This window comes from Dermacentor silvarum, chromosome 8 (genome assembly GCF_013339745.2).
Source record: "Dermacentor silvarum isolate Dsil-2018 chromosome 8, BIME_Dsil_1.4, whole genome shotgun sequence".
Taxonomy (NCBI): domain Eukaryota; kingdom Metazoa; phylum Arthropoda; class Arachnida; order Ixodida; family Ixodidae; genus Dermacentor; species Dermacentor silvarum.
In genome coordinates, this window is record NC_051161.1 from 141052414 (window position 1) to 141078798 (window position 26385).

A 26385-nucleotide genomic window follows, 5' to 3' on the forward strand; every position below is an offset into this window, starting at 1 on the left:
TGCTGTACGTTGAATCAGGGCGGCTTGCGACACCATCGCCGCCGGTGTCGGCACAAAATCGAAGACCTTGACATAGTAATAACATTGTTTGTGGAAGCGTACACGGGCCTTAGAATGTCAGCGCGAGCAAAGACAATGCACGGAAAAATCACCGTTGGACTCTGTAATCAAAGCGATGCTGCGTCAAATAATCAACGCCCTGTTAGCTGCTACTGACTGGTTTAAATACGCCAGTGGCGCTAACAGCTGCAAAAATTATGCAAGCTATAGACAGTCTTCTAGCTACACTGTAGTAGCCTCTACCTCTGCCCGCGAAAGTGACTGTGCTGTTCTGGGAAGTGTGCACGTACGCGTAGCACAGAAACAGTATGCTGTGCAGCCCTCATCGTCGTGTTCACCATACCACCATCCTCCTTCCTCTTCTTCACATCCTATCTCGGTTATTCTCCCAAACCCCTTTCCCAGCGTGGAGTAGCAGGCTAGAGGCACTTCACTCAGGCCGACCTCTCCACCTTTCTGCGATTAAAACGTCTCTCTCTCTCTCTCTCTTGTTTCGGAAAACAATAACAAAGCTTTTTTATACGCTTTAGTTTCTGTAACCTCTGTCCTTTTTCATTTTTGTTTATTGGCACTCCTTTCCGTTTGATAAGTGTACAAGCAATTGCTAAAATCGCTCCCTGGCATTCGCCATAATAACCTTTGGGTTGTAGTCGACACGCATTTGCCCCCCTCGAAAGCAGTGCAAAAGCTGCTTCGCGCGTCTTTGCACAGACGTGAAGTTATGACCTTGCTTATCACAAGCTAGAGATATATATTGTTTTTGCCCGATAAGCTAGTTGCCAAGTAGTGCGACTAAGAGTTGCTGAGGGATTCTTCGGGTGGCGCACTCTTCAGACATATCTCTGTGTCCTTCTGAGCTGTGTATAAGAGTTTCTATATTTTTGTTCTTTTTTCACAGGGGAACCAAACAGCGACATCCTGCCTTTCTTCAGATAATCACAGTACTTGGGCAAGGCAGGTGGTCATAATGTCAGCAAGTAGCACGGTCGCAAAAAATGCAGCGTGGAAGCAGGAACCCTCTTCTTGCTACATCGACCCTTCCTCCTTGAAGCATGCCAAGAAACCTGGCTACTTTCACAAACTTGACGCTCTGAAACGCGTGCACTTCAAACGACGCGCTAGCGATGGACACCAGTACCTGGACGTCGGCTGCGGATCTGGAGGTTTCACCAGAGATGCTTTACTGGAAGAAGTCCGTCCCTGCCGGAAAATCGTTGCCGTGGACAGGGAGGATATACTGTTGGAGTACGCGCGTCAGTACGCTAGTCACCCCAGCATCAGCTATGAGCTGCTTGACATTGAGAAGGACGATCCTCAGAAGCTAATTGACAAGTACGGTCAATTCGAGCGCGTCTACTCGTTTCTAGCGCTTCAATGCATCCGTGACTTGGAAAGCGCGTACAGAAAGATGTTCCGGCTGCTGAAGGATGGTGGGGAATGCGCCCTCGTTACGCTGACGGGGTCTGTGATCACGGATGTCATGCACCGGCTCAGCTGCATGGAGCAGTGGAAGAACTACGTTCCGGTGAGTATCTGTACTATTACAGAGCTTTATGAATAGATTTAAGATAAGCATTTGATACTTCTCTAATGTATTTGCTTCGATAACATATGACCGCGTGAAATCCTGTATTTTTGCTACAGGCCACGATTACTCATTTAGAGTCTATATCTGAAAAAATGACACAGCGAACATTATAGCGGCCGAATCTCGGAGCTTCGCACAATAACTCGGTGAACGATAATGTCGATACACATGTATACGCGGCACACAGAATGCTGCTGTGACAGGGGTTTGCAAATTACGATGAGCAATTTGCGTGGAGGCGGATAAGTACAATTATAGCACGTGGTGCATCGACGACCACTTCTGACCAATTATCTACAATAGCAAACTAGTCGTTAAGATAGGTAGGGGTTCTTCACCGAAGAGGCCTTAATCTTCGCTCATAATGAACTTTGACAGTGTCTACGTACAGCGCTCACATTATTTCAGTCAACAGAAACTCCAACGTAAACATCTGGCACAGGTCCGCCGCTCGGGAAGAGCTATACGAAGAAATCTCTTACAGGGATTTCAGCGGTACACCCAATCATTGACGGACGCACTCGTATGTACTCTTATTAATGTGGTAAGGTACAATTTGGCTTTTCACGTTTTATTGACCCAGCCTCAGGAAAGCTATATTTAAAAGCAAAGTTCTGGTTATCTAAATCTACCGACAATACAAACATCCGTGGTGAACATCTATTAGTCTGCTAAAGCAAAAGTATGTAACAACGTAGAGCATTCAATTAAAACGACAACAATGAACTCTACTACAAAAAACATTAATTTTACTTAATATTCTGCACTTCATGACATAGTGGGTCTTTGCTTGTTGACATAATTTAGTGCCTGAAGCCTGTGTTGATTTTAATGACGATGTTTCTGCTGACCACATTATATGCTGTATATTGCTGTTATTCTATTAATTTATTATTTCAAGAACAAAAGTATGAGTTGTAAGTATTGTGCTTTTTTTTCGTTTTCGCTGTGGAAACATCGTGAAATGTTTTTGTACGAGCCTCTTCATAATTTTCTATTTCTGCATATCCTGTATTCTTCATTGGAGCATTCTATCGATTTTTCCTACTTTGTCTTTACAAAGTGTCTCAGTTGAAAACACCTTGGCTAAGGGCTCACGCAAGATTGTTCCTAATTTGCCTTCATGCCTGATCAGTAATGAAAAATTTCTGCTGAAAGTTGGCTTTGCCACTATACTTACCAAGCACTTACGCAATTGTCCATATTAATAAATTATTTCCCAAGAGCGTGCATGAAGAACTATTCACATTTCTGCGTTTTTCCACTGATGCAGCTAAAAAATTGGCAACGTTTCACCACAAAATGGTGTGTGCATTATTGGACAGGCATAAAAATATATTGCAAATCCGCGACGAAATGTTGCAAGCCATCTATCATACTTGTAACTTCAGAGGATATCTCTGAGTTTCCACTTGTATTTTTTGAAAGCAAAACGTGTAGTATCACTACACATGGAAAACATTATCCATTTTTCAGGATCCTAAGAAATTGTACTCCGAGCGCTTCTCCTTCAAGCCTCCTATTGTGGCAGAGGCAGTTGTGGAGGCAGAACGAAAGGCTGCGGCCAGAGCGGGGCTCAACCTCGTGTCGTGCTCCGTGTACGACAGTCAGTGGATCATGCCCGATGTAGAGGCGTGGATGGGTGAGTCAACATTCGGTGGTCTTTGGAGATGTCATTGACATATAACGGTTGCAGGCCATATTAGTCAGCCGCACACACAAATATATATGCCGAGTGTTTCAGTGAACACTTTCAATTTTTTTAAAAAATTGCCTGTGGCAGATAGCACAATTCTAGTCCATGAGCTCGTCTGCTTGAAGACGCGTACATTACTTGAACAAAAAATTGAAGTGCGTTATCGACTAAGTAACAACGATTTACTGATTATGTTTTTAACTAGTTACCTTATGGCACATATTGCAATTTACAAATTTTAGTCGGGGAATTTGCAAGGCACATCCACTTGGAACGAATTCTCAGGATTACACAAGTTTCGAGGTACTAACTCCCGTACTTTGCGGAGAAATGGAGTGGCGTTCCAGTTACCCTTGTGCTTCAATGCACAAAACAACGTTTTCTTAAGAAAGTAAGTGGAACGACCGTGCATTGTTATCGCAAGTTTGACAGCGCATAAGTTGTAAATGGTGCCATTCACACGATCAGTTTCAAGTGGATATATGCCTTGTAGTCGCAGTCGCTATAATTTGTACATTGCAATATGTGCCATAAGATAAATAATTAAAAATATGTTAATTAGTCGATTATGCATTTCAATTTCTTGTGCAATTAATGTCCGCCTCTTCGAGTAGACCACCTCATGAACTTGAATTGTGCCATCTGTCACAGGCAATCTTTAAAAAAAAAGTTGGAAAGTGTTCGTGGTGGATATATAAATCACTTCATAAGAAGCCAACAATGACACCAAGGACAACATAGGGGAAATTACTTGTACTTACTAATTGAATTAAAGAAATGATAAATTAATGAAAACGAAAATGGATGAAAAAACAACTGGCTGCTGGTAGGGAACGAACCCGCGTCTTCCCATTATGCATCCGCAATGCGAAGACGTGGGTTTGTTCGCCATCGATTTTCATTTTCATTAATTTATCATTTGTTTAATTCAATTAGTAAGTACAAGTGATTTCCCCTATGTTGTCCTTGGTGTCATTGTTGGCTTCTTATGATATGATTCACAAAAATCGGGCCCCTCGGTTTCCTTTCTTCTCGTTCGATATATGGATTGGCGTTTTCAGAACGTTCTACGGGCCTCGCCGCTGAACTCTCCCTCTTCCTGTCCAGCGCCGCTGTTGCCCTTTTCCTCAACCCTCCGACTGCGCTCTGTCGCCCTTTCTCAGAACCCTGCTCCGGCGCTGCTGCTTCCCTTTCCCCGGAGGAAGCGGATGTGAATGATTATATATATATATATATATATATATATATATATATATATAGATATACATATAATCATTCATATATATATATACATATACATACATATATATATATATATATATATATATATATATATATATATATATATGTTTCCGGCCCGAACACCTTCCAACTTTTTTTAAAATTACCTGTGGCAGATAGCACATTATAATAGCACAAATATAATATATATACATACATATCTCTAGATTAAAAGCAGTGCAGGCGCATGTCGCAATCCCCTTTTGCATGTCCCGAGTGCACATGCGCTGTACCCTAGCGGCGAGCGCCGAAAACGTTTTGTACTGCGTCGGTGGTTCGTGCAGCTGACGACGCACGCGTATGAAGCATAGCCGTCGAGCACGCGAACTCTTTATTGTCGGCGGTGTGCCGGTCGACGACGTTGTATTTGCGCTGTGTGTCGGTGGAAACTTCAGCTGTTCACAGCGATATTCGGTTAACGTCCGGTACATCACAATATATGCCGACACGACACCGATGTGGGTCAGAAGTCGACCTCACGCCGGCGCCAACGCTCGGTCCGGCTGTAGCTGTGATACTGTGCCAGTGGGAGACCTATATTGTCATACAAATATATGACGAAGAAGCGACCGACCACGCGACCGTCGACAGCGAGTGATCGTAGTGTGATAAGCTTTCGTGTCGACGACGCCGGCAAAACCAGTGGGCTGATCGCCGTGCGAGCGGCCGCCGAGTGAGAACATCGCACCGACAACGTGAATATCGCCGCAAATGCGCCTGTGCATGTATTTATTGACGCTCAAATTGAGTCGAAACGTGCTTCCGACACTGATATGCACGATTTACAGATCTTTACAGCCCTCCACATCAAGCTTGAGGCGGCGTCGATCTCGTTCAGGCAGCTTCATCAGGCCTAACACAGCCTACGAGTTCGTCCGCTACCGGTGGACCTGAAATATAGGATAAGCAAGTACGACGAAGGAAACTGCTTTTATAGTTCGGTACTGACCTTACCGACTTGAAGTGAACCACTCTTAGCATAGTACGATGCACACAGAGAGTGGGAAGCGGCGACACAGCGCAGTGCTGATAGCGCGGTACAGGCACCGTTCTTGAACGAAGGCTCTCGGTCGCAGTCGCCGGCGCTTCCACGAACGAAGTGCAACTACGGAGAGTGTATTTTTATGCTGCCAGATTTAGTAGTTACCGAAAACACAGTTTACCTCTTATGCTAAACAGGCAACAAGTGATGGCCCTTTCGATACTGCATCATAAGCAACAACACCGCTCGTTGCCACGCGAGTACGGCGGGCATCGGTGTTTTCGTGTGCCAGTGCGGCTAGGTGGTCGTTGTCGCCGTTTTCGATGTGCCCGCGACGTTCATGCCTTCTCGTGTCAGTGTGATCGCTTCTGATATGTGCATGAGAAGTGTTCATATATGCTTTGAACATTTCCTCATTATTTCGTGTGAGCGGTGCACGGTTTCTACTGTACTTGAAGCGAGCGGGGGCCGTACGCGTGCCGATGTAAACAAATGCGCCGTTCCTGCTTTGCATAAATACTCTGGGCGCAGTGTCGCCGCTTCTAAGAGCTATGGCCACTGTGGTTAACACTCAGCTCTAAAGCAGTTTTTATCATCCTATTAGCGTACGTTCAGTGCAGGTTTAACACTGGCAAATGCATATGAACTCTGCTATATTGTGAGGGCGGGGCTGGGACGAGATGCTTGAGGCTGGGCATGAAGGCAGTAACGTCGACGCAGGTCGACGTCTTTATTAATGTTGGCAAGGCACACTGAACAATACAAGGGCTAACGCGCACCAGCGCGACTCAACACAACAGTCCTACATGGCAGCGGGACAGAGACTCACTCAGCTCTGCTCTCTAAGCTAAAGGCGGGAAAGCTGGGGAGAATGCCAGACAGGTGTTGCCATCTGTCGGGCGGCTGGCGAAGTGGATGTGGGAGTCTCGGAGGCACCTCACATCCGGCCCCACTTTTATGATCAAAGTCCTCTTTGATTACAATTGTGAAGTAAGGCTGGACAAAAGGGAGAAAACGCGAGACATGGACAACAGGCAATGTATGGCAATACTGGGCATGAATAGGTGAGGCAGTAAAACAGAGACATATGACAGGCAAATAGTAACAGACGAGGCAAGGCAATAAATGTTCTACATGGATTAAAGTCAAAATTGCGATGACAAACTCTAAAGGCAAAGACACTCTAAAGAAATTGCAACAGGCACAAGCACAGCACTTTCAAAAGTCCACTTCATAGTCCTGAAGATGGGTGGGCGGTCTGCGTTGTCTGACTGGGCGCTGAGCGTTCAGCGGCAAAGCAGATGCAGTTTCTGAGCTACGTGACACACTGCTGGTTGATTGCTGTAGGCTGGGCGGTTCACACTGCTGAGGGCACGAAGGCGAATCTTGTTCAGAGGACGAAGACAAAGTTGACGCTGTGTCTTCCAGGCACTTCACAGGCAGTGGCGGCACATAACGTTTCAGTTGTGAAACGTGCACTGTTCTTGGCTGAGCAGAGTGCCTGGTGGATGGACTTGAAACCTGGATGGCCCTAAATGTGGCAGGCGTAAGACGTTCTGCTAGGCGGTAGATGCCTCTGAAGCGAGGGGACAGTTTCTCAAGCCCTTGAAGCACAGGTTGTTGGCGACGGACCCACACAAAATCACCAACACTGAATGTATGCAGGACGATGCATTCTGTCATAGATGAGCTTCCTGCGATCTTGAGCGTCTTCGCAGTTAGCCATGGCCTCAGTACGATGTGCTTGGACATCCAGAAGACGCTCTGTGAGCGAGGAGTTGCTCACTGGCCGGTAGCGTTCCGCTGGTAGCCTTGGGATGTACCCGTAGAGTAGCTCAAATGGACTGAAGCCAGTGCTTGTATTGAGTGTGGTGTTTACAGCAAATGCTGCTTCCTCTAACTTAGTTACCCATGATGGCTGATTTTCTGGGGAGGCCTTGCTGCTTACACAACTGGAGAAGGAAAAGTACAGCACTAGCAATGCAAAAATATAGGCAAGTTGACACAGACTTCGGCTGTATGGCATGGCATCGGGCACTAAGTCCATACAATGTTCCACACCTTTGAAATGGCCCATGTCATTCTCATCACGAGCAAATGTGAGATGATCTGAAAGGGTCGTAGATAGAGCTACTTGCTGCATCTCTGATAAGTCCTTTGCCACAAAAGCGGGAGGACGATCAGGATGAATTGTTATGGCTACTGTACCTTCTGGTGCAACAGTGGCTTGTTCTGGCTGGCTTTTGCACAAAGGCTTCCAAAGGGTCTCCATTCCTGGGAGAGGTGCTTCCTGGAGACTGTCTGAACATTCCAATTCAGTACATTGTGCTAGGAAAGACTGCCGAGGAATTACTGCGCATGAGGCACGTGGATACAGCTTCTGCTGCGCCTGTATGACTGTGCCCGAAGCCAGATGGTGGATTTCGGCTGGATTTGGAGGCTCGAACACAAGTCTTGTATTGCTGGCACGAAACCAATCTTCACCCAGTATAACTGGCAAGACATTATTGCTGATCACAGCGGCTTCCACTAGAGCTGTTATGGGGCCCATTGTAATCTTCAGGCAGACTGTGCCTTCGGGATGCACACTTGATCCACCAACAACCGCTAAGGGCTCGCGTGTCCAGGGCATCAGTGGAAGATTCTTGATTGCAGACTTGGTCACTATAGTTATCTTGGACCCTGTGTCTGGGAAGGCATCGTAGGACCCCAAGATTGCAATATCAGCTGTAAAGAATGAACACTCCAAATGGGAGAAATGGACGTCTTCCAAAGGGCTTGTGTGCAATGCAGGGGCTGCTGCATGAAGTGATGTTAAAGTTGTGGCTGGCTGCTGTGTGACAGTCTCTTGCTTTGTTGGGCACTTTGATGCTAGGTGGCCCTTTTCGTGACACTTGAAGCAAACAGCTTCGCTCAATGACTGTCCTGGGCGAAATGCAGGGACACCATAACGCTGTGACAGAGCCGAGTACCGAGCTTCCTGTTCAGCAGGCGGTAGATCTGCTATGCGACGGCTATGTGGAGGGCTGGCAGGGCGGGACGGGGGCACACGGCTTTTCTTGAAACTGCTGACTGTTGGAGGTGCCGTTGAAGGCATTAACGATGCAGAAGAGACTTGTCTGGAAGGCGTAGTCCCGTTATTCTGACTGCGAAGAGTCTGCTCAGGACGATCAGCCCGGTTGCTTGCGATCTGCATATGTTGCATAGCCCTGTCAAGTTGGGTGCATATATCAATGAAGTTGGATACTTATGATGGGCGTTGCGCTGCTATGCTTGTTGCGGTTCCCGCGCACTGAATGCCGTGCAGGAGATATTCCACCTTCTGAGGCTCCGTCAGTGGCGCTGGACATTTCTCGATTACTCGAAGCTTTGCATAGGCATAGTCGCGAAGTGACTGAGAGCTGGACTGTACTTGGGACATAATTTGCTGCTGCCATTGCAGTAGAGTCAGCTCGTCGGCAAATGCGTCCAGGAAAGCTTTACGCCACCTATCCCAAGTCGGGAACTGCGCGCCAAGAGTCAGGTGCCAGTTTTTCGCAGTGCCTCTCAACTTGCTTGCGGCGATGAGGCGGGTTGTTTCTGGCGACCTCGAAGTTAGTTGCTGTGTTCGTTCAATCTCCTGAATCCACAAACGCGCACTTTGCTTGTGGCAGTTCTCGAACAATGGCAGGGTAGACGATACGTCGGGCATGGTTGTCACTTGCAGCTGTGGCAAGGACGCGGCCTGATACTGCGGCGACATTGGCGAAAATGGCATTCCAAATGGTGGCTGGGGGTACCGCGGAGCCGTTACAAAGCCGGGTGTTGTTACAAAAGGCTGCGGTTCCTGTGGCGGCGAAAAAACTTGCGTTGGCACGGCTGCGGCGTCGCAAACGAGCGGCGGCGTGGGATAGCACCACGGTGGCGGTGGGACGTACGAGGCGGGCGCATACTCTTGCGACGTTGCACCTGGTATTGCTTGACAAACCGTCGGGGGCGAGGCATGGAACTGCACTCTGGTCGATGAAACTGGCGCTGAGGCCGGTCTTGGTGGTAGTTTCGGAATCGCTGCACGAGCTTCTTCCAGGCACGCTGTCAAACGTTGAATCAGGTCGTCTCTTGACCCGGTAGCATCGATTCCACGGCGAATGAGCTCAGTTTGCAGAAACTCAGTGCTGAAGCATGCGACGGTGGCAGCGTCGACTTCGGCCCAATTCAATCCCGGCATGGCGCTTACTTGGCGGGAGCAGGGAGGTAGACAATGGCGGCTACTAAGCGGGCATGGCGGGAGCGGCGGCACGGCGTGAGCGAACGGCGAGGCGAGATTCTTTGTCGACTGCGCCAAATGTGAGGGCGGGGCTGGGGCGAGATGCTTGAGGCTGGGCATGAAGGCAGTAACGTCGACGCAGGTCGACGTCTTTATTAATGTTGGCAAGGCACACTGAACAATACAAGGGCTAACGCGCACCAGCGCGACTCAACACAACAGTCCTACATGGCAGCGGGGCAGAGGCTCACTCAGCTCTGCTCTCTAAGCTAAATGCGGGAAAGCAGGGGAGAATGCCAGACAGGTGTTGCCATCTGTCGGGCGGCTGGCGAACTGGACGTCGGAGTCTCGGAGGCACCTCACAATATACGATAAGGCTAACCTCCACTGAGCGGAATCAACCACAGCTTAAACTTGATGCGGGCGGCTGGCGAGTGCTCACGTTCGTGCATTTCAACTTCCGAAGCATGTTTGGACTCATATTCGGTACGAATAAATATGAATAATAGGAATACAAGCGTAGGTGGTGTGTCAATCGCGTTGCGGTACGATCTATTCGTTCAGAGGCACATCGCACGGTGACTGGTTTTGTCGGCGTACCTGCACGAAATCCCGTCATCATATTTCGACGACTTGCACTTGTAAGTTGCACCAGAGTCATTGCCGCCCTAGGCATCCTGTCCAACAAGCGGCCACTCACACAAAACGAAAATTACAATGACTGACAATTGCACAAACCCACTTCAGCTCACTTCTTGCAGCGTGTCTCTGCGTCCCACGCGGCCCCGACGCCGTACATATTGTTTCTCGCGGAGCCCGCTTAGGTGGCGTCACAGCGGAATGCAAAAGGCGGATTAAATATTTACGTGCACGTGCACGTAAACATTACGTGCGGATTAAAAGGCGGATTAAATGTTACGTGCGCCTGCACTTCTTTTAATTTATTAAACAACGGATCCGAAGAAATACTTCCTTGATATATATATATATATATATATATATATATATATATATATAGAGAGAGAGAGAGAGAGTGAAGCAAAGAATCACAGGAGCTGGCACAGAAGTAGTGCAAAAAATAGCACCACGTAGGAAAAACATAACAGGACTTTACGGACGTCTCGGCCAGGTTCCGGCCTCCATCAAGATACACACAGCATGACTCTTGATGAAGGCCGGACCCCGCCCGAAACGTCAGTAAAGTCCTGTTATGTTTTGCCTACGTGCTTCTATTTTTTGAACTGTAATATATATATATATATATATATATATATATATATATATATATATATATATCGATAATTAGTTGTAATTAGTCGATAATTATTCGAAATTAATAATCAATTTTTAAAATATTATAATTGGATGAAAAGTGTCACAAAGAAAATTGTAGAGCAACATGAAAAACTCCCGATACAGCTTTCTGTTGCTCCATACATGCTACACAAAAGTACTTTTCCGAGTGTGAAAGGCGCCCGCGAATACACGCAGCATGCCTCAAGCGGCATGTTGTAGGGCAATATTGCATATATTCGCGGGCATACACACAAACGACAGAGGCGTACATTTGACAGCAGGTGAGCTTTTCCAAATACATACTCTCCTTGGACGGTACAAAATAAAGGCAACAGAGCCGCCACATCCAGAATTCTTGAACAATTCCCCTTGGGCAAAATGTTCAACTTCACCGCAATTCACCAGGGTAACCTAATGAACAGCTTTTTAAAAAAATATTTCATAAGATCTGACAAGTTTCGACAAGTTTCAATTAGCAACGTCAAGTAGGTACTTCATCACATACTCATTTACGGCACTTAGACGGCAATTCGTGCTTACCAATTATTCGGTGGAGTTCCCATTGGCAGCGACGCCACGGTACGAGCGTGCCTCGACGGAGCAGAACGGGTGAAAGGGCACACCTGCTATCGCGCTATCGCACCAGGTGTTGCGTGAGGGGAGAAGAGAGAGAGTGATAAAGAGAAGGAAATCACCGCGACGCCACATATCACCTTAACTCTCGGAAAACTGTGCTATGCGCGCGTTCCTTCTCCGCGCAAGCTCTCGCCTACGTTCTCACTGCGTCTCGGTAAAACCACATCAAAATGCGCCAAGTGCCTGAACGCGATTGCTTGCCCGCGAGGAGTTAATTCCTCGAAGGACGGCTCAGCGGCGTTCAATTGGACATTAATGTTTTCGCATTTTGTTTCTACTGGGCAACCGCGCGTTTTTTTGGTGCGGAATCTTTTCATGTTTCAAGGTGACGTTGTGAGGTGCAGAAAAACGGAGCGCGCCGGGAAAGGGAAACGGCAGCACCAAAGGAGGGATATGAGAAAGGGCGACATAGCGCAGTCTGAGAGATGAGGGAAAGGGCATCGGCGGCGCAGAACGAGCGTGGACAGAAAAGCACCGCATATCCACGAAGCGAATTATGATGAGTGGGCGAAGCACCGGGGGATCATTCGGTTAACCGTGAATCCCCCGACGCCGGCAAGCGTACCCAGAGGCGGCAAAACGCCGGAAGCATTCTCTACATGAGGTTGGTGGCGCCGATGCTCGGTTCAAGCGCGAGCTTCGCGAGCTCTCAGCTCCGGGTCCGCTTGCCGGCGTTGCCGTCTTGCTGCAGTTTCCCGCGCCCTAGACTCCGGATCCGCTTGTTGTCTGCGTCGTCGTGCTGTAGCAGCTTTGCGAGCCCTCGAATCCGCTTGCGGTTCAGCCACCACTCTCGCCTTTTCATCCATAGCGGGCGCGCCGTTATCAAATGCGACCGTTATCATCCATGGCTGAAGAGAAAAAGAGAGCGCGCGTCGGGAACGAACGCCCTTGTGCACCGCAGCGCCCCCAGCGGACTACATGCAAACCAGAGCTACGAACTAGAGAGAAAGAGAGGGCGCGTCGGGAATGAGAGCGAAAGAGATCGCGCGTCGGGAACGAACGCCCTTGTGCACCGCAGTGCGCATAGCGGACTACATGCAAACCAGAGCTACGGACGACGGGTGACGAGGGAGGCACAAGGCTCGGCCCTAAGTTGCTTCGCCCCTAAAAGGGGAACAGCGGCGCTGGAGAGGAGGAGGGACATGTCAGCGGTGGCAGCACGCTCGCGCGCCTTGTATACGTCACCGCGTGGGCTCAAAGCTTCATTCCACATCGATATTGGTGACGACGCACCAAACCTTAGTAGCGGGCGGGGAAGACCGACAAGTAGTCCACGGCGGAAGAAGCTAGACTAGCTCGAAATGCCGCTCTTGGTAACTGCCGTCGGGAGGAAGCGGCTGTGGATGAAGTTGCGGCAGCAGCCCGGCGAGAGCAACATGCGGCCCTTAATGCGAAGCAGGCGTTCTGGAAATGCAGAATTGGTGGAGAGACAGGCCGCTGCCGTACCTACAAGGCGAGCCGCCTTGAGTGATGAAGGTACCGAGGGGGGTGAAGAGGAGGCTCGTGGCAATGGCGAGCGAGCGGAACGAGCTTCGGAGGATGCTCTCCAGGGGGCTGTCGAACTAGTCTTTCGCCTTCACATTCTTAGAAAGTTCTATGCAGCCCCCATAATTGGTCTTATATTATTTTTATTTACTACAAATCGCCCGAAGGCATTACTGTAGGGGAGATGTTACAGAGGGGAAAAAAAACGCGAATATTGGTTGCAAGGCTAAGGCACCAAGAAACATACCAACAGTAAACACACCAAGAGCGTAGTTTCTGCAAGTCAGGATAAGCGCTCCGCGCTATCCCAAATATGCCATCTTAAGACATGTAGAAAATCTTTGTCGTTTGTGGACACCACAGCCTGAGGCAGTTTGTTCCTTTCTTTAATTCTGCGGCAAAAGAAATACGACTGAAACACATTTGTTCGGCAAGGAATTTCGCGTATTTTTCTGTTATGGTAATGGCTTTGTAATACGCATATAGGCGGTTTTAGGAAAACGCGGCGGTTGATGGCGGAACTGTGGTGATCAATTTCATTTAATAGTGGACACCTAGATAGGGGACGGCGGATATCAGAGTGTCCAATTGAGCATGTGATCGCTTCTAACTTATTAGCAAGAGTTACACAGACACTACAGCAGCATATTCCATGATTGGGAGAACATAAAAATATCAGACCTCTTTGACGTCACACGATGCGTTCCTGAAGTTTCTTCTGGAAGAGTTAAGTACGCGGCTAGCTTTTACGGCTATGTAGTCTATATGGCTGTTCTAAGTTAGGTTGGATGAATATATAACTCCTACGTATTTCACTTCCTCAGTTATTGCTGTTTGTTAACCATTTAAATACTAGTAGTTTCCTATCGTTTCGCGCTTTCTATAAAAGCGCGCTTTGTACATGATAACACTTGGAAATATTTAGGGCCGAATTCACCAAGCGTTCTTGCGCTAAAACTGTTCGTAGAAGCAGGTGTCAGCCAATCGTGGTGTTGGCTATATCATTAGCGAATACGGCTAGCCAATGGCAAGCAGCACCTATGAACGAAAAAAAAAAAGCTTTGTGAATTCAGCCCTTAGAGTAACATGCCATTCGCGGCACCACGAAGCTATTTGGTCGAGACCTGCCTGTTAGGTAGTGGAGTGTACGTTATTTTTAATGTCCCTATAAATGACACAGTGATCGGCATATAATCTAATCTTGCACGTAATGTCTAAGCCTATATCATTACATACCAATAACAAAAGGGGTCCCGTTACGGACCCCGGTGGCCGGGACCCCTGATGATACTAAGACCGAGTCTGAATCTGATTCGTTAACTACTGCTTTTTGGAATCGGTTTGTCAGATAATCTTCTAGCCATTTAAAAATCTGTTGTGGTAGGCTAAGGTAGGGTAGTTTGAAAAGGAGCCAAATATGTGGAACGGTATCAAAAGCCTTTCGAAAATTTAACAAGATGCAGTCTATCTGTGTGCAGGAGTCAAATGAAAGGAAGAGATTGTGGGAAAATTCAGTCAGTTGAGTCACGCAGGAGTGACCGGTCCTGAGGCCATGCTAATTAGAAGTGACGAAATTGTTTTCGGCGAAGAAATGATAAATGCTGGAATATATTATGTGTTCAAATGCCTTGCAGCATACGCTAGTTAGTGAAACGGGCCTATAATTCGAAACCAAACTCCGAAGGCCATTTTGATAAACTGGGACAACGTTAGCAGTTTTATAGTCTGATCGTAGTAGCTCTGTCCATGACAGTAAAACCTGCGTCGAGTAGGAGGTTTCATTAGTAAAATAAATGCGGTTGCTAGCGATTTTTAGAAGCCTTCATCGAAGCTGTCCTCCATACGATGTGTAATTTCATAAAGTAGACGCAAGACGCTTTATGAAATTAGGAAATGTTTATTTTGCTCCATAGAAATGATCGTTCCGGGCTTTTTGTGCGTTCTTCCATTGTTGTGGCACCAGGTAAGCCGCAGTAGTTGCTTACGAAGCTCTGCCGGATGTCATAATGACGCGTGTACTTGATAAACCGGAGAAGCGTAAATTACAAGCAGGCATCATTCTGGTAGCTAGACGCTGTAGGAAAACTGCGTGTAGAGAAGAAACGTGCGAAGGTGGTAAATAGATGACATTGCGAACGAAGGCCATTCGTTTTTACAAACATGGCGTACAAAACACCCGACGCATTCCAAATAGTACCATACATAAAATATGCTATTATTAAGCAGTATATCAAATTATATAAAATATAAGTATTCCCCCTTTTCCGGGCTCTATTTCCTGCTCTTTAAAAGGAAAATAGATGGGCGACTGCTCGTTTTGGACAAAACTTGGACTCAGCCGACGCGATGGTGCGCCGTGTACTATCAACCAAAACATTTTACGGACCACGGGATCTCAGAAAACGCTAAATATCCGAGCAGCCTTTAAAATTAGCCAGTAAAACCGTACATCACAATGTTCGCATATACCAGTAGAGGCTGGAAATGGGAATACCAGGCTGCGTTTTGAGGCAGCGGAGATATTCAGCTTTTTGTCAGATCCCTTGGTCCGTAAACGTTTTTGGTGGATAGTACGTATACACAGCTCACCGCAACATGTTCTCTAAGTCAAACCATGTCATACGCTTGCAGGATGCCTTCTTCGCTCATTCAAGACAAATGCGCGGGTGTCAAGCTTGTGTTCAGTCGTTGAGAACACAGAATATTTGTGGTAGAAGTTCCCCGTCTTTGACCTCCTCGGTGTTATCTTTTGCGCATTCTGCCAGCAAAAGCAGCAGCACCGTGTTATCACTCCTAGCAATCGCTCGTCGCATTTTCGACAAGCGTGAGTACCGAAAGAAAATAATTGTTGTTGGGGTGTGTAATAAGCGTAAAAAACACGGCCCTGAAAGATTCAGTCAAAGCGAAACTAACCAATCAAAGTAAACAACTACACCACAGCTGCTGACCTGTCTTTCGCTCCCAGCGGTCCTTCGCTAACTGCGTCACAACGTCCAGTGTGGCCAGCGTGCCCAGAAAGTACCTCAAAAATTACCGACATGTGTTACAATAATGCTGCAACTTATACAATTCGTCATAAACATGTCCCAGTATGATTCACCACACGCCAAACTGCGCCACAACGGACCAGCAGTCTCTCTTACTGCATCATAACGGCTAGCGTGCCGATAACGTGCCCCGGAAAGAGCCGAAGTAAGTTACAATAATGTTGGGGCACATAGAATGCGTCACAAACAGTGTCCCAGTAAGATCTATCACAAGCCTAACTGAGCCACAACGGCCGATCTGTTTTTCACAAGCTGCGTCGCAATGCCCAGTGCGGCCAGCGTGCCGTAAACCTAAATTCCATTGAAGTGCAGCGCAGACATCCAAACAAAATTTCGTACCTTGGCATAGTCCAGTAGCACAGGAATGCCTTGTCGAACTGTACCAGGAACGCAAAAAATACGCCGAGAGCCCAAAACACCAGAGCAGCATCACAAGAAGACAAACGGGACACCGAAGAGGCACACGTTCACATGCGCAGCTGGTAGATAGCAGACCTGTGCACTGTGTTTTATGACATCAAGATACTTGGAATAAAATTTCAACTGCCAAGCCTGGCGTCACGAAAGCGGCGACATCAAAATCACCGCAAATTACTTGGGAGCGTCCCCATTAAAATCTATGGCAGTCGGGTAAGGTAGCATGACGTCATGAATCCAAGTGCAACGGCCCTATGCTATTTGGGAGGCGTTGACCTCTCTTGCTTCCGTGGCGTGTCTGGCCAATGGCGCGTGCATCTGGCACGTCTTGCGTGTCATTTGCTTGCCGCTAGGTAACAAGAAAAAAAATAAGGCACAATGTATAACGTCTTTTTACACAACACCTTTAATCTTAGCGAGAAACAACATAAATAAAACAGTTGTCTGTTACCTTAATTTCACATTCTTTTTTTTCGGTCGGTACTCTCGTCAGCTAACGGCAGATTTGAAGACTAGGCGCGACGTGTTTCCTGTTACCGGTTTTCGCTGAGTGTCCGCTGTTTTGAGTTGATTTGAGGTGCAACGCTTTCGGTGCCTGAACCAACATCGTTCTTGGCCATGTGCCAGATGTGCTAGGCCAAAGTGCCTGGTCTATGTCACGAACGCAGTCGCTCGTAGACGCTGACACGTGCAGTGCTAATCACGCAAAATTTACCGAAAACAAAAGTATCTCCAACAGCTATCGACCGAGGATAGCGCCTCAGGGCTTAGGTGATGAATCATCATAACATCTACCAACAAACAGACGCATATAGCAACCATATCTCATTAATTCCTTGTAGCACCTTGGAAGTTGCAGTTCTCGTTAACCAAAAGAAAGTTCAAGTGCCCCTCAAAATATGTTTATCCGCCCAGCGTCGTCTGTCCAGCCATTCTGGTTTGCCATCCTGTCGATACATGCTCCGCAGTTGGTAAATTAACATAACAAATATTTTGACAATGTAACTGCAGCCTGACTTTGCATGAATGTAAAATCGGGGGATGCCCTCATTCTATACGCATTCTCAGAAATTGTTTGCGTCATGCAAGGGCGAACATTCTTTTAAATGTTCACCCACGCTGCATCGACTCATAAACGTCTGTTTGGGCGTTTGGTCGCCACCGTCACCGCGTACTAATATTAGAGTTCAGTAGATTATTTATGCAGTGAACTGCGCCTTTATAGTCAATTCATCAACAGTTTTAATCCAGTCGCGCCATCTACCAAAAGAAAATCAAGCCATTTTTATGGCTCAGCGCCGCCACTGTTTTCTAGTAGCGTCAAAACAAACACCTTATATCAATAATAACAAGAAAACATAAGTATTGGTTCGCCCTCTGCGAAAGATCAGACTAAGCGATGACGGATGTGACTATTTATTTCTTGCTGCCAGAACGAACACCCAGTGATAAGCGCAAATTCGAATTGAAGCAGGTGGTCTGGGCTGTATGGAAACAGGCGTTCCCATGTTGCTTCGTAATCACTGTTACGTGCCGGCGGTAACCACCACAGTAACTCGCGCAGTATACAACAAGGAAGCGCAAAGGCTGTAACGTATCAAGCATCACTGTAACGTATGAAGTTATAACCAAAATAAAGCTCTCTCATCCAATTGAAGTGGGAGGAAAGCCACCAAGGCAACCAGTAGGTAAGCTCTCCCAAAGCACAGAGTACCTAATAAGAAACCACAATACATGTCCAACTCAAAAGATCAGACCGAATTCGCTGAACTGTCAAAATTGATCAACAAGAAGAAAGTAAGGGATATTAGACATTATAACGTGGGAGAAATTGAGGAAGCCGTAAAATATGCACGCAGCGTGAAATCAGTAAGAAGAAAAGCATGGCATAGGACAAGGCAAGATGTATGCACTGAAAGATAAGCAGGGTAATATCATCAGCAATTTCGATGACATAGTAAAAGCCGCGAAAGAATTCTAGACTGACCTGCACAGTACCCAGAGCAGGTCAGTCGAAGTAGTGATGAACAGGATATGAACGCTCCTTCTATAACTAGCGAGGAAGTTAGAAGGGCCTTGCATTATATGACCAGGAGAAAAGCTGCTGGAGAAGATGGAATAACAGTCTATTTAATCAAAGATGGAGTAGATATCATGCTTGAAAAGCTTCCGGACCTTTATACGCAATGCCTCACGACTTCAAATATACCAGAGAGCTGGAAGAACGCCAACTTTATACTAATCCATAAGAAGGGAGGCGTTAAAGAATTAAGGAATTTAGACCCATTAGCTTGCTTTCAGTATTGTATAAAATATTCACCAAGGTAATTTCCAATAGAATCAGGGCAACACTTGACTTCTGCCAACCGAGAGAACAGGCTGGTTTCAGGAATATATATTCTACGATGGATCATATCCATGTCAGCAATCAAGTAATCGAGAAATCTGCGGAGTACAATCAACCTCTCTGTATGGCTTTCGTAGATTATGAAAAGGCATTTGATTCAGTATAGATAAGAGCAGTAATAGAGGCATTGCGCAATCGAGGAGTACAGGAGGCATACGTGAATATCTTAGCAAATATCTACAAGGATTCCACAGCTACCTTGGTTCTCCACAAGAAAAGTAAAAAGTTACCTATCAAGAAAGGGGTCAGGCAAGGAGACACAATCTCTCCAATGCTATTCACTGCATGCTTAGAAGTATTCAAGCTCTTAGACTGGGAAGGCTTAGGAGTGAGGATCAACGGCGAATATTTCAGCAACCTTCGGTTTACAGATGACATTGTCCTATTCAGCAACAACGGATACGAATTACGGCAAATGATTAAGCACCTTAATCGACAAAGTGTAAAAGTGGGGTTGAAGATAAATATGCAGATGACAAAGATAATGTTCAATAGCCTGGCAAGGGAACAAGAATTCAGGATCGTCAGTCAGCCTCTAGAGTGTGTGAAGGAGTACCTTTATCTAGGTCAATTACTCATAGGGGACCCTGATCATGAGAAAGAAATTTACAGAAGAATAAAATTGGGTTGAAGTGCATACGGCAGGCACTACCGAATCCTGACTGGGAGCTTACCACTGCCATTGAAATGAAAAGTGTACAATCATTGCATTCTACCGGTGCTAACATACGGGGCAGAAACTTGGAGGTTAACAAAGAAGCTCGAGAACAAGTTAAGGACCGCACAAAGAGCAATGGAACGAAAAATCTTAGGAGTAACGTTGAGAGACAGGAAGAGAGCGGTGTGGATCAGAGAACAAACGGGGGTAGACGATATTCTAGTTGACATTAAGCGGAAGAAATGGAGCTGGGCAGGCCATGTAATGCGTAGGATAGATAACCGGTGGACCATTAGGGTTACAGAATGGATACCAAGAGAAGGGAAGCGCAGTCGAGGACGGCAGAAAGTCAGGTGGGATGATGAGGTTAGGAAATTCGCAGGCGCAAGTTGGAATACGCTAGCGCAAGACAGGGGTAATTGGAGATCGCAGGGAGAGGCCTTCGTCCTGCAGTGGACATAAATATAGGCTGATGATGATGATGATGATGATGATGATAATTGCTATCGCAATAAAAGAAAACTAAAAGAAACGTACCAGTCCGCACATTCTATAGTTTTTCACTAAGTCCTGTTTCTTTTAAGAAGCGTAATAGCGCTTTTAAAGCAGTTCGTTCCGACGTCGGCTGGGACCAGGGACCAAGAATTGTGGCTTCCGTAAGAGGACGGCTGTCTACCTTGTCGAGCGTGGTGCTGAGGAAACGATATCGAAGTGTTTTTAGGTTTCAGCACAGGAATAGATGCCCTCTCTCATGGAGACTGCAGGTTATATGTACATGTGTACAAACTAGAGCACTGCACGGGCTCGGGCTTACCCGAAAGCCCGGGCCCGGCCCGGCCCACGGGCCGGGCCGGGCCGGGTAGAGCAGTTTTTTCACGGGCTCGGGCCGGGCTCGGGCCGGGCTCGGGAACGGCGTGTGCTTTTTGACCCGGGCCCGGGCCGGGCTTTCTCGTGGTGTGCATGTAACGTGCAGCGAGTTATTCTCGGGCGTCTGAACTCTGACAAACATGTATTTTTCGGTATCGGGCCGGGTTCGGGCCTGAGGTAAAGGGGTGGCGGGCCGGGCCAGGCGGGTAACGTAGATTATGTCCGGGCCCGGGCCGGGCCCGGGTCTCGCCATGAAAGTTTTGTTCGGGCTCGGGCGGGCAGCCCAACGTAAAAACGGGCCCGGGCCGGGTCCGGGCTGAAAAAATCGGCCCGTGCAGTGCTCTAGTACAAACTGCTGCATATTCTAGTCGCCCTTCCAGTGCCACTGCCAGCGCAGAGAGATTTTCAAACATGAGATTACTAAAAAAACCACTTGCGCTTTACAATGAGGAACGCATAGTTATGCTGGCGCTCCTATACGCCGACAGAGACGTCGCCATCAACGTGTCGGAAGTCACTGAACGCTTTACTAAACCTCCCCGCCGAGTAAAGTTTATCGTTTAGATAGCGAAGCAGCAAAAAAATGCCTGTAAAAATATGTGTTCCTTCACGTTCCTATATAAGCTCGTAATTATGAAAACGTATGACTGTTCATTAGCTTTTAAAACCACAGAAATTTTCACCGTTTGTTGTAACAGTTAGCATGATAATCAAAATTATCCTGGGAATACAAAAATTACGGGGACATCAATAACTAATTTTGACAAACCTTGCTCATTGAAAGCCCGGCACACGCGGCGTTTCCCAAAAACGCACTCGGATGTTGGGTAAATCAACTTGCCGCATCATCTGTGGCTTTCGTTTGTCCTTTTCTTTCCTTTTTAGCTACATGGATTTACTTAATTTTTTAAACGAAGCAATAGCCTTCTTTGACTTGGGGTGCAGAATAATTGTTGCCGCTGTGCAGGCAGTTAAAATACGCATTTTCATATTGATTTCTGCATTCTTTTTCTCTTATTCTAGCCACATGGTGCTGTCGCGATCGCAGCATGGCCCAAATGCATATCACAATTTCTGAGATCATAGTTTTGTTCTTGTCTGGATCAGAATCAGAATCAGAATTTGATTATTAAAGGTTGGGATCGTCTGTCTTTATACTCGTATGCGAGAAGTTTACTCTGTGACTGCGCAACATGTTTATTTGTCTTGTTTGAGGCATTATATACAATGACGTTTCCTTAGATACGTAGACTTATTGCAGACTTATACGTATATTTAAATATCTTGTTGCGAGGTTTTGTGTATACAAGCAGTGAACTTGGTTTCACGCGACACTTTCTTGCCATTTGTATATTCTATTCTATATTCGCATTTCTAATGTATATTTTGCGGAACTTCTGCTTTTTATATGTACTCGTTGTTGCAACTATAATTTCGGTGCAATTACAATATACATTCGGTAACATCTGCTGCTGAGCAATCCGTTGCAACGAAGGACAGCGTCATTGAGGTTTTTCATTGACCGTTGCATATTTACAAAAATGTAAACGAGGTTGTTAAATGACAAAGATTCATCAAAATATTTGTCAACTTGTTCATTTTATGGCCTTTACGTTTTTCATACCAGCTGCATGCACTGCTTTGCTGGTTTCGAACTGATATAGTTCTAAAGTTCACGTGATATTTTCTTTGATTATTAGATAGACCAGAAACAAAAAAAAACGCGGAAGCACTGATATCAGCTATTACTGCCACAATTTTTGGGACATACGAAGCTATTTTTTTACGAAACAAACACATAATTTACTTGTCTTGACTGTGCGTAGCGTTAAATAACTCGTTTTCAGCACCTAATATACAATGGCATTGGCAATGGCAATGCAGTTATTATTGATGTATTTGATGCCTCGACAACTTTTATAAGGAGGAGGCCGCGTTGCAACTTGAGCCCCCCCCCCCCCCCCCCCCCCCGAAAAAAATTTCTGGCTACGCCACTGCAGCCGAGGAAATTTTCGTGTCGTTAGCGTAAGTAAAAAAAATGCCAGGCTAAAAATTGAATACAAACAGCATATCTACTTTGAGATCAGGCATACAGCATACAGCTCAGCACTCGTTTTCAAAAGAAAAACCACAAAACAAGCATTAAAACCACATGGTGGATGATAACGAGGAATAAGAATTACAAACAGGGATAAGGTGCCTCAGAAAAGCTGGCCAAAGGTTCGATAGGATGACCTATCTTCGTCAAAGGCGGCCTCGTCATCCTCGGCAGGTTAGTTTTAAAGGGTTAGTGGAGTGACGTCACGTCGATGTCGGCTGTGGTTGGCTGTAAAGGGAGAGACTGAAAAGAAAATGAGCGCTGGCGCTTGACTGGCTAGGCGCGGTTTCTAAGACGAGGGGACAAGAGCGGGAGAGCGAGAAAGCGACAAAAAAAGAAAAATTCAAAAAAAGAAAAATTTTAAAAAGAGAAAAAAAGAAAAAACGTCAGAGGGGGTTGGGGGAGCGAGAGGCGAGTGAGCGTTCGGAGGTGTCGTGGTCGGCGTGCGTTTGGGGTCCCTGAAGAGCCGGTCAATGTGCAGGTGACAATCCGAGTTGAAAGCATGACTTGGGTAATTTTGTGGTTGACAGGGAGCAGCTTGGTCCGTCAAGGGACGTTAGCCTCACTAGTTCGCCGTAGGCGTCGTCGCGGCGGTATACAGAATTGGTGAGACCCTGTGTGGTCAAGGCGCCGAAAAAGGTATCCTGGCGTCTGGGATTTTTTTTTTCTTTTTGTTACTGTCTCGGTGTGGATCTTATGTGGAGAAAAAAAAAAAAAACGGGCACAGGAGGGTGACAGTGTAGAAAAAATATAATTAGAAATTTAAACATGGGGGGGAGACAGGTGTACCTGGAAAAGCACTCGTATGGTTGGCTTTTCTACTCTTTCCTCCGCCGCCTCCTCTCCTAAAGCGCTTGCTTTTTTCTTTACTTTTTGCTTGCGAAAGCTAAGTCGACGGTGGCGCGCCTAGAAAGTCCACGTTGAAGCTTTCAGGCCGGGAGCGCGCCGCCGCCGCCACCGGCGACTGCGGCTGCGCAGAGGACTTTCAACATGGCTCTGAGGCGGAAAAAAAGAAAATATAAAGAAGTGAAAAGCGCGCGCTATCATCGTCCAATCGGAGATACAGGAGAGAGAGAAGCGGCATTTATCAAAGGATGGCGGTACTTTTCTTATATAGGGACTTTACATACAGCAGCGCAGCAGCGCCAGATTTCCCTCTAGGTAATATTGACACGTGTACATGTTCATCTTTCACCGGTGACCGCTTTTCGCCGGCTAACAAATGTTAAACGTTATCGCTCGGCGCAGGAGGCGCCTGCATGTATCGGAAGTTTCTCGAGCGTTATCGATGCTTCTATCCGTTGTCTGTTGTCACCGACGCATATGTAATCTGATTGTACGAACTACGCGAATTGTCTAGTACTTTCTGGAAGACACGTGGGCACCAGGGATTACTCTAGAACCTTCAATGACTCATGTATAAAAGCCGACGCGTTTTGCCGCTGATCAGATTTCGGCGATCACCGACTGTGTTCGCCGCTATCGTTGTGCTTCGAGTGCAACTTGCTCTTGTGGGGACACGCTCACCCAATAAAAAGTCCGTTTCGTCATTCACAGTTTTGCGACTGTTTTCTTCACCGTCACTACTACGTGACAATATTGCGGGAAACATTATGGGCGCCGTCCGGCTGACGACGCAGGAATGGTGTCCCACACCCTAAATAATAAACTGTTCTTGGTGCTATGGAGACGATAATTACACGTATACCTATACCACAACAAAAAGGGCAAGCTAGAAAGTGAGACATTATTTGTGAGCTATTCAGGTTCACACATATCAACCGGTTATCAATGTTTCTATAGAAAGCTCATCGTAACAAATATAGAGGCACAGAAAATACCAAAGCGCGATCATGTGCAGAATATAAGCATAGCGATGACGCACTTCAGGATACTAGGCACTTCAGGCAACGTGAGCCGGAAATAGAATGATACGAAGTAGGTCTTGGGTAAATAGGCAGAGAAGGGCCTCGTAGATCACGCTGGACATGCCGCGGTGGCCACTGAAGTCCTGGTCAACCGCCGTGGTTGCTCAGTGGCTATGGTGTTGGGCTGCTGAGCACGAGGTCGCGGGATCGAGTCCCGGCCACAGCGGCCGCATTTCGATGGGGGCGAAATGCTAAAACACTCGTGTACTTAGATTTAGGTGCACTTTAAACAACCCCAGGTGGTCCAAATTTCCGGAGTCCCTCACTACGGCGTGCCTCATAATCAGAACTGGTTTTGTCACGTAAAACCCCATAATTTATTTTTGTTTGAAGTCCTGGTGTAGGGACCCAGCCAGAACACCTCTCTTCCTTTGCTTGTGATCAATAAATGTTTATTCCTCCTTCTCCTCCCGCCTCTTCGTCCAACGTACGGCTTAGGGCTTTGTATGCATTGCATAGATCACACGTAATCAGGTGAAAAGTCTGCCGGGAAGTTATTTTCGGTAGCTTAGACGTCAACTTGAGCATTAATAAAGCTTGCGGGCGAAGGAGTTATGACAGTGTTTATGCTGAACTTATTTCATAGTCTGCACGCATTGCTCTCTCTAAACGTAAGTGTACTTTTAGTGCTCTGTTGACATGTTCATACATCCTGAAGCTGCTACTAAACGCCCTTTCTTGTAACGCTATTATGTGAGAGCATCTTAGAAAATACCGTTCAGTTTGATATTCAACACCCAATAAGATTTATTTTCTGGTATATTCGCAGATCTCTACGTGCCTGTTTTCAAGTTGGAAGTAAAAATTCCCGAGGAGAAGCGTGGCGCCTTCCGGGATGACTGCAGAACTCTGCTGGAACAGAACACGACTTCAACGGCCGAAGGGTGCTACATGAGACACAGCTTTGTTGTTGTGCACTTGGAGAAAGCCTATGAAGAATAGCGTTAACGCTGGGTTTATTTCAATTCCGGAGGGTCAGCCTATCTAATTTCTCTAGAATATGATGCATAACCTGGCAAAGAACAGATGTGTTACTGTGTTATGCAGCTGGCACCACACTCCTGTCCAAATTTGTCTAAAGCCTTGAATAAATTTGTTCTTCCGCTACATCTAATAATAGCTGATCAGACTCATATAAAGAATAAATACACAGCGTTGGTACCATTACGTCATCCACTGCGTAAAACAAAGTATATACGTCATTGTATTGCCAAACTCATTCTCGTGTGGCTTCGGTAGGATAAAAGATCCCAGTTCATCTATACGGGAATCATTTTCATACTAAGAGCCATTCATAAATGCGCACACCTAGAGGAAGCGGTCATTTGTATTTTGCTCAATAAGTCACAAGGCGAGAAAAGGACCAGCCTCCTCACGTGACTAGGAGAATATGAGACAGACGCGCAGCATTGGCAGCTGCGGCCAGCTATGGCCATCTCCGGTCAAGTGCACTTGCAACTCGCCAACTGCTCCCCGGTTCTCTGAGCAGCCGCACTTCACTTAGCGTTGAACTAGCACATTATTACCAATTACTTACCTTGGAACCTTGAATTTAGCATGAGTATTTTAGTGACTAACTACGCGTATGCCTCGTCATACGTCCGAATCTCTCTACCGCTGCCGATTAGTAGTGCTTTTATATGGGAAAGTTTGAGCGCTACGAAAAAAAGTTGTCGCAGTTTCACCTGAAAGG

General features: G+C 46.6%; 1 protein-coding gene across 1 annotated transcript; it reads left to right on the forward strand.

The window, feature by feature from the left end:
* Positions 1 to 904: 904 nt before the first annotated feature.
* Positions 905 to 25722, forward strand: LOC119461732 (uncharacterized). The gene is made up of 3 exons (XM_037723103.2): positions 905 to 1585; positions 3125 to 3290; positions 25462 to 25722. The coding sequence occupies exons 1-3, from the start codon at positions 1028 to 1030 to the stop codon at positions 25632 to 25634; spliced, it is 897 nt and encodes a 298-aa protein (XP_037579031.1). The 5' UTR covers positions 905 to 1027; the 3' UTR covers positions 25635 to 25722.
* The last annotated feature ends 663 nt before the right edge of the window (positions 25723 to 26385 follow it).

What these genes read in the sequence shown, in the direction of transcription:
- LOC119461732 (XM_037723103.2), top strand. Translation starts at nt 1,028, where the DNA reads ATGTCAGCAAGTAGCACGGTCGCAAAAAATGCAGCGTGGAAGCAGGAA. An exon ending in AGTGGAAGAACTACGTTCCG is followed by an intron (nt 1,586 to 3,124) that starts GTGAGTATCTGT and finishes TCCATTTTTCAG; the next exon opens with GATCCTAAGAAATTGTACTC. An exon ending in CGATGTAGAGGCGTGGATGG is followed by an intron (nt 3,291 to 25,461) that starts GTGAGTCAACAT and finishes GTATATTCGCAG; the next exon opens with ATCTCTACGTGCCTGTTTTC.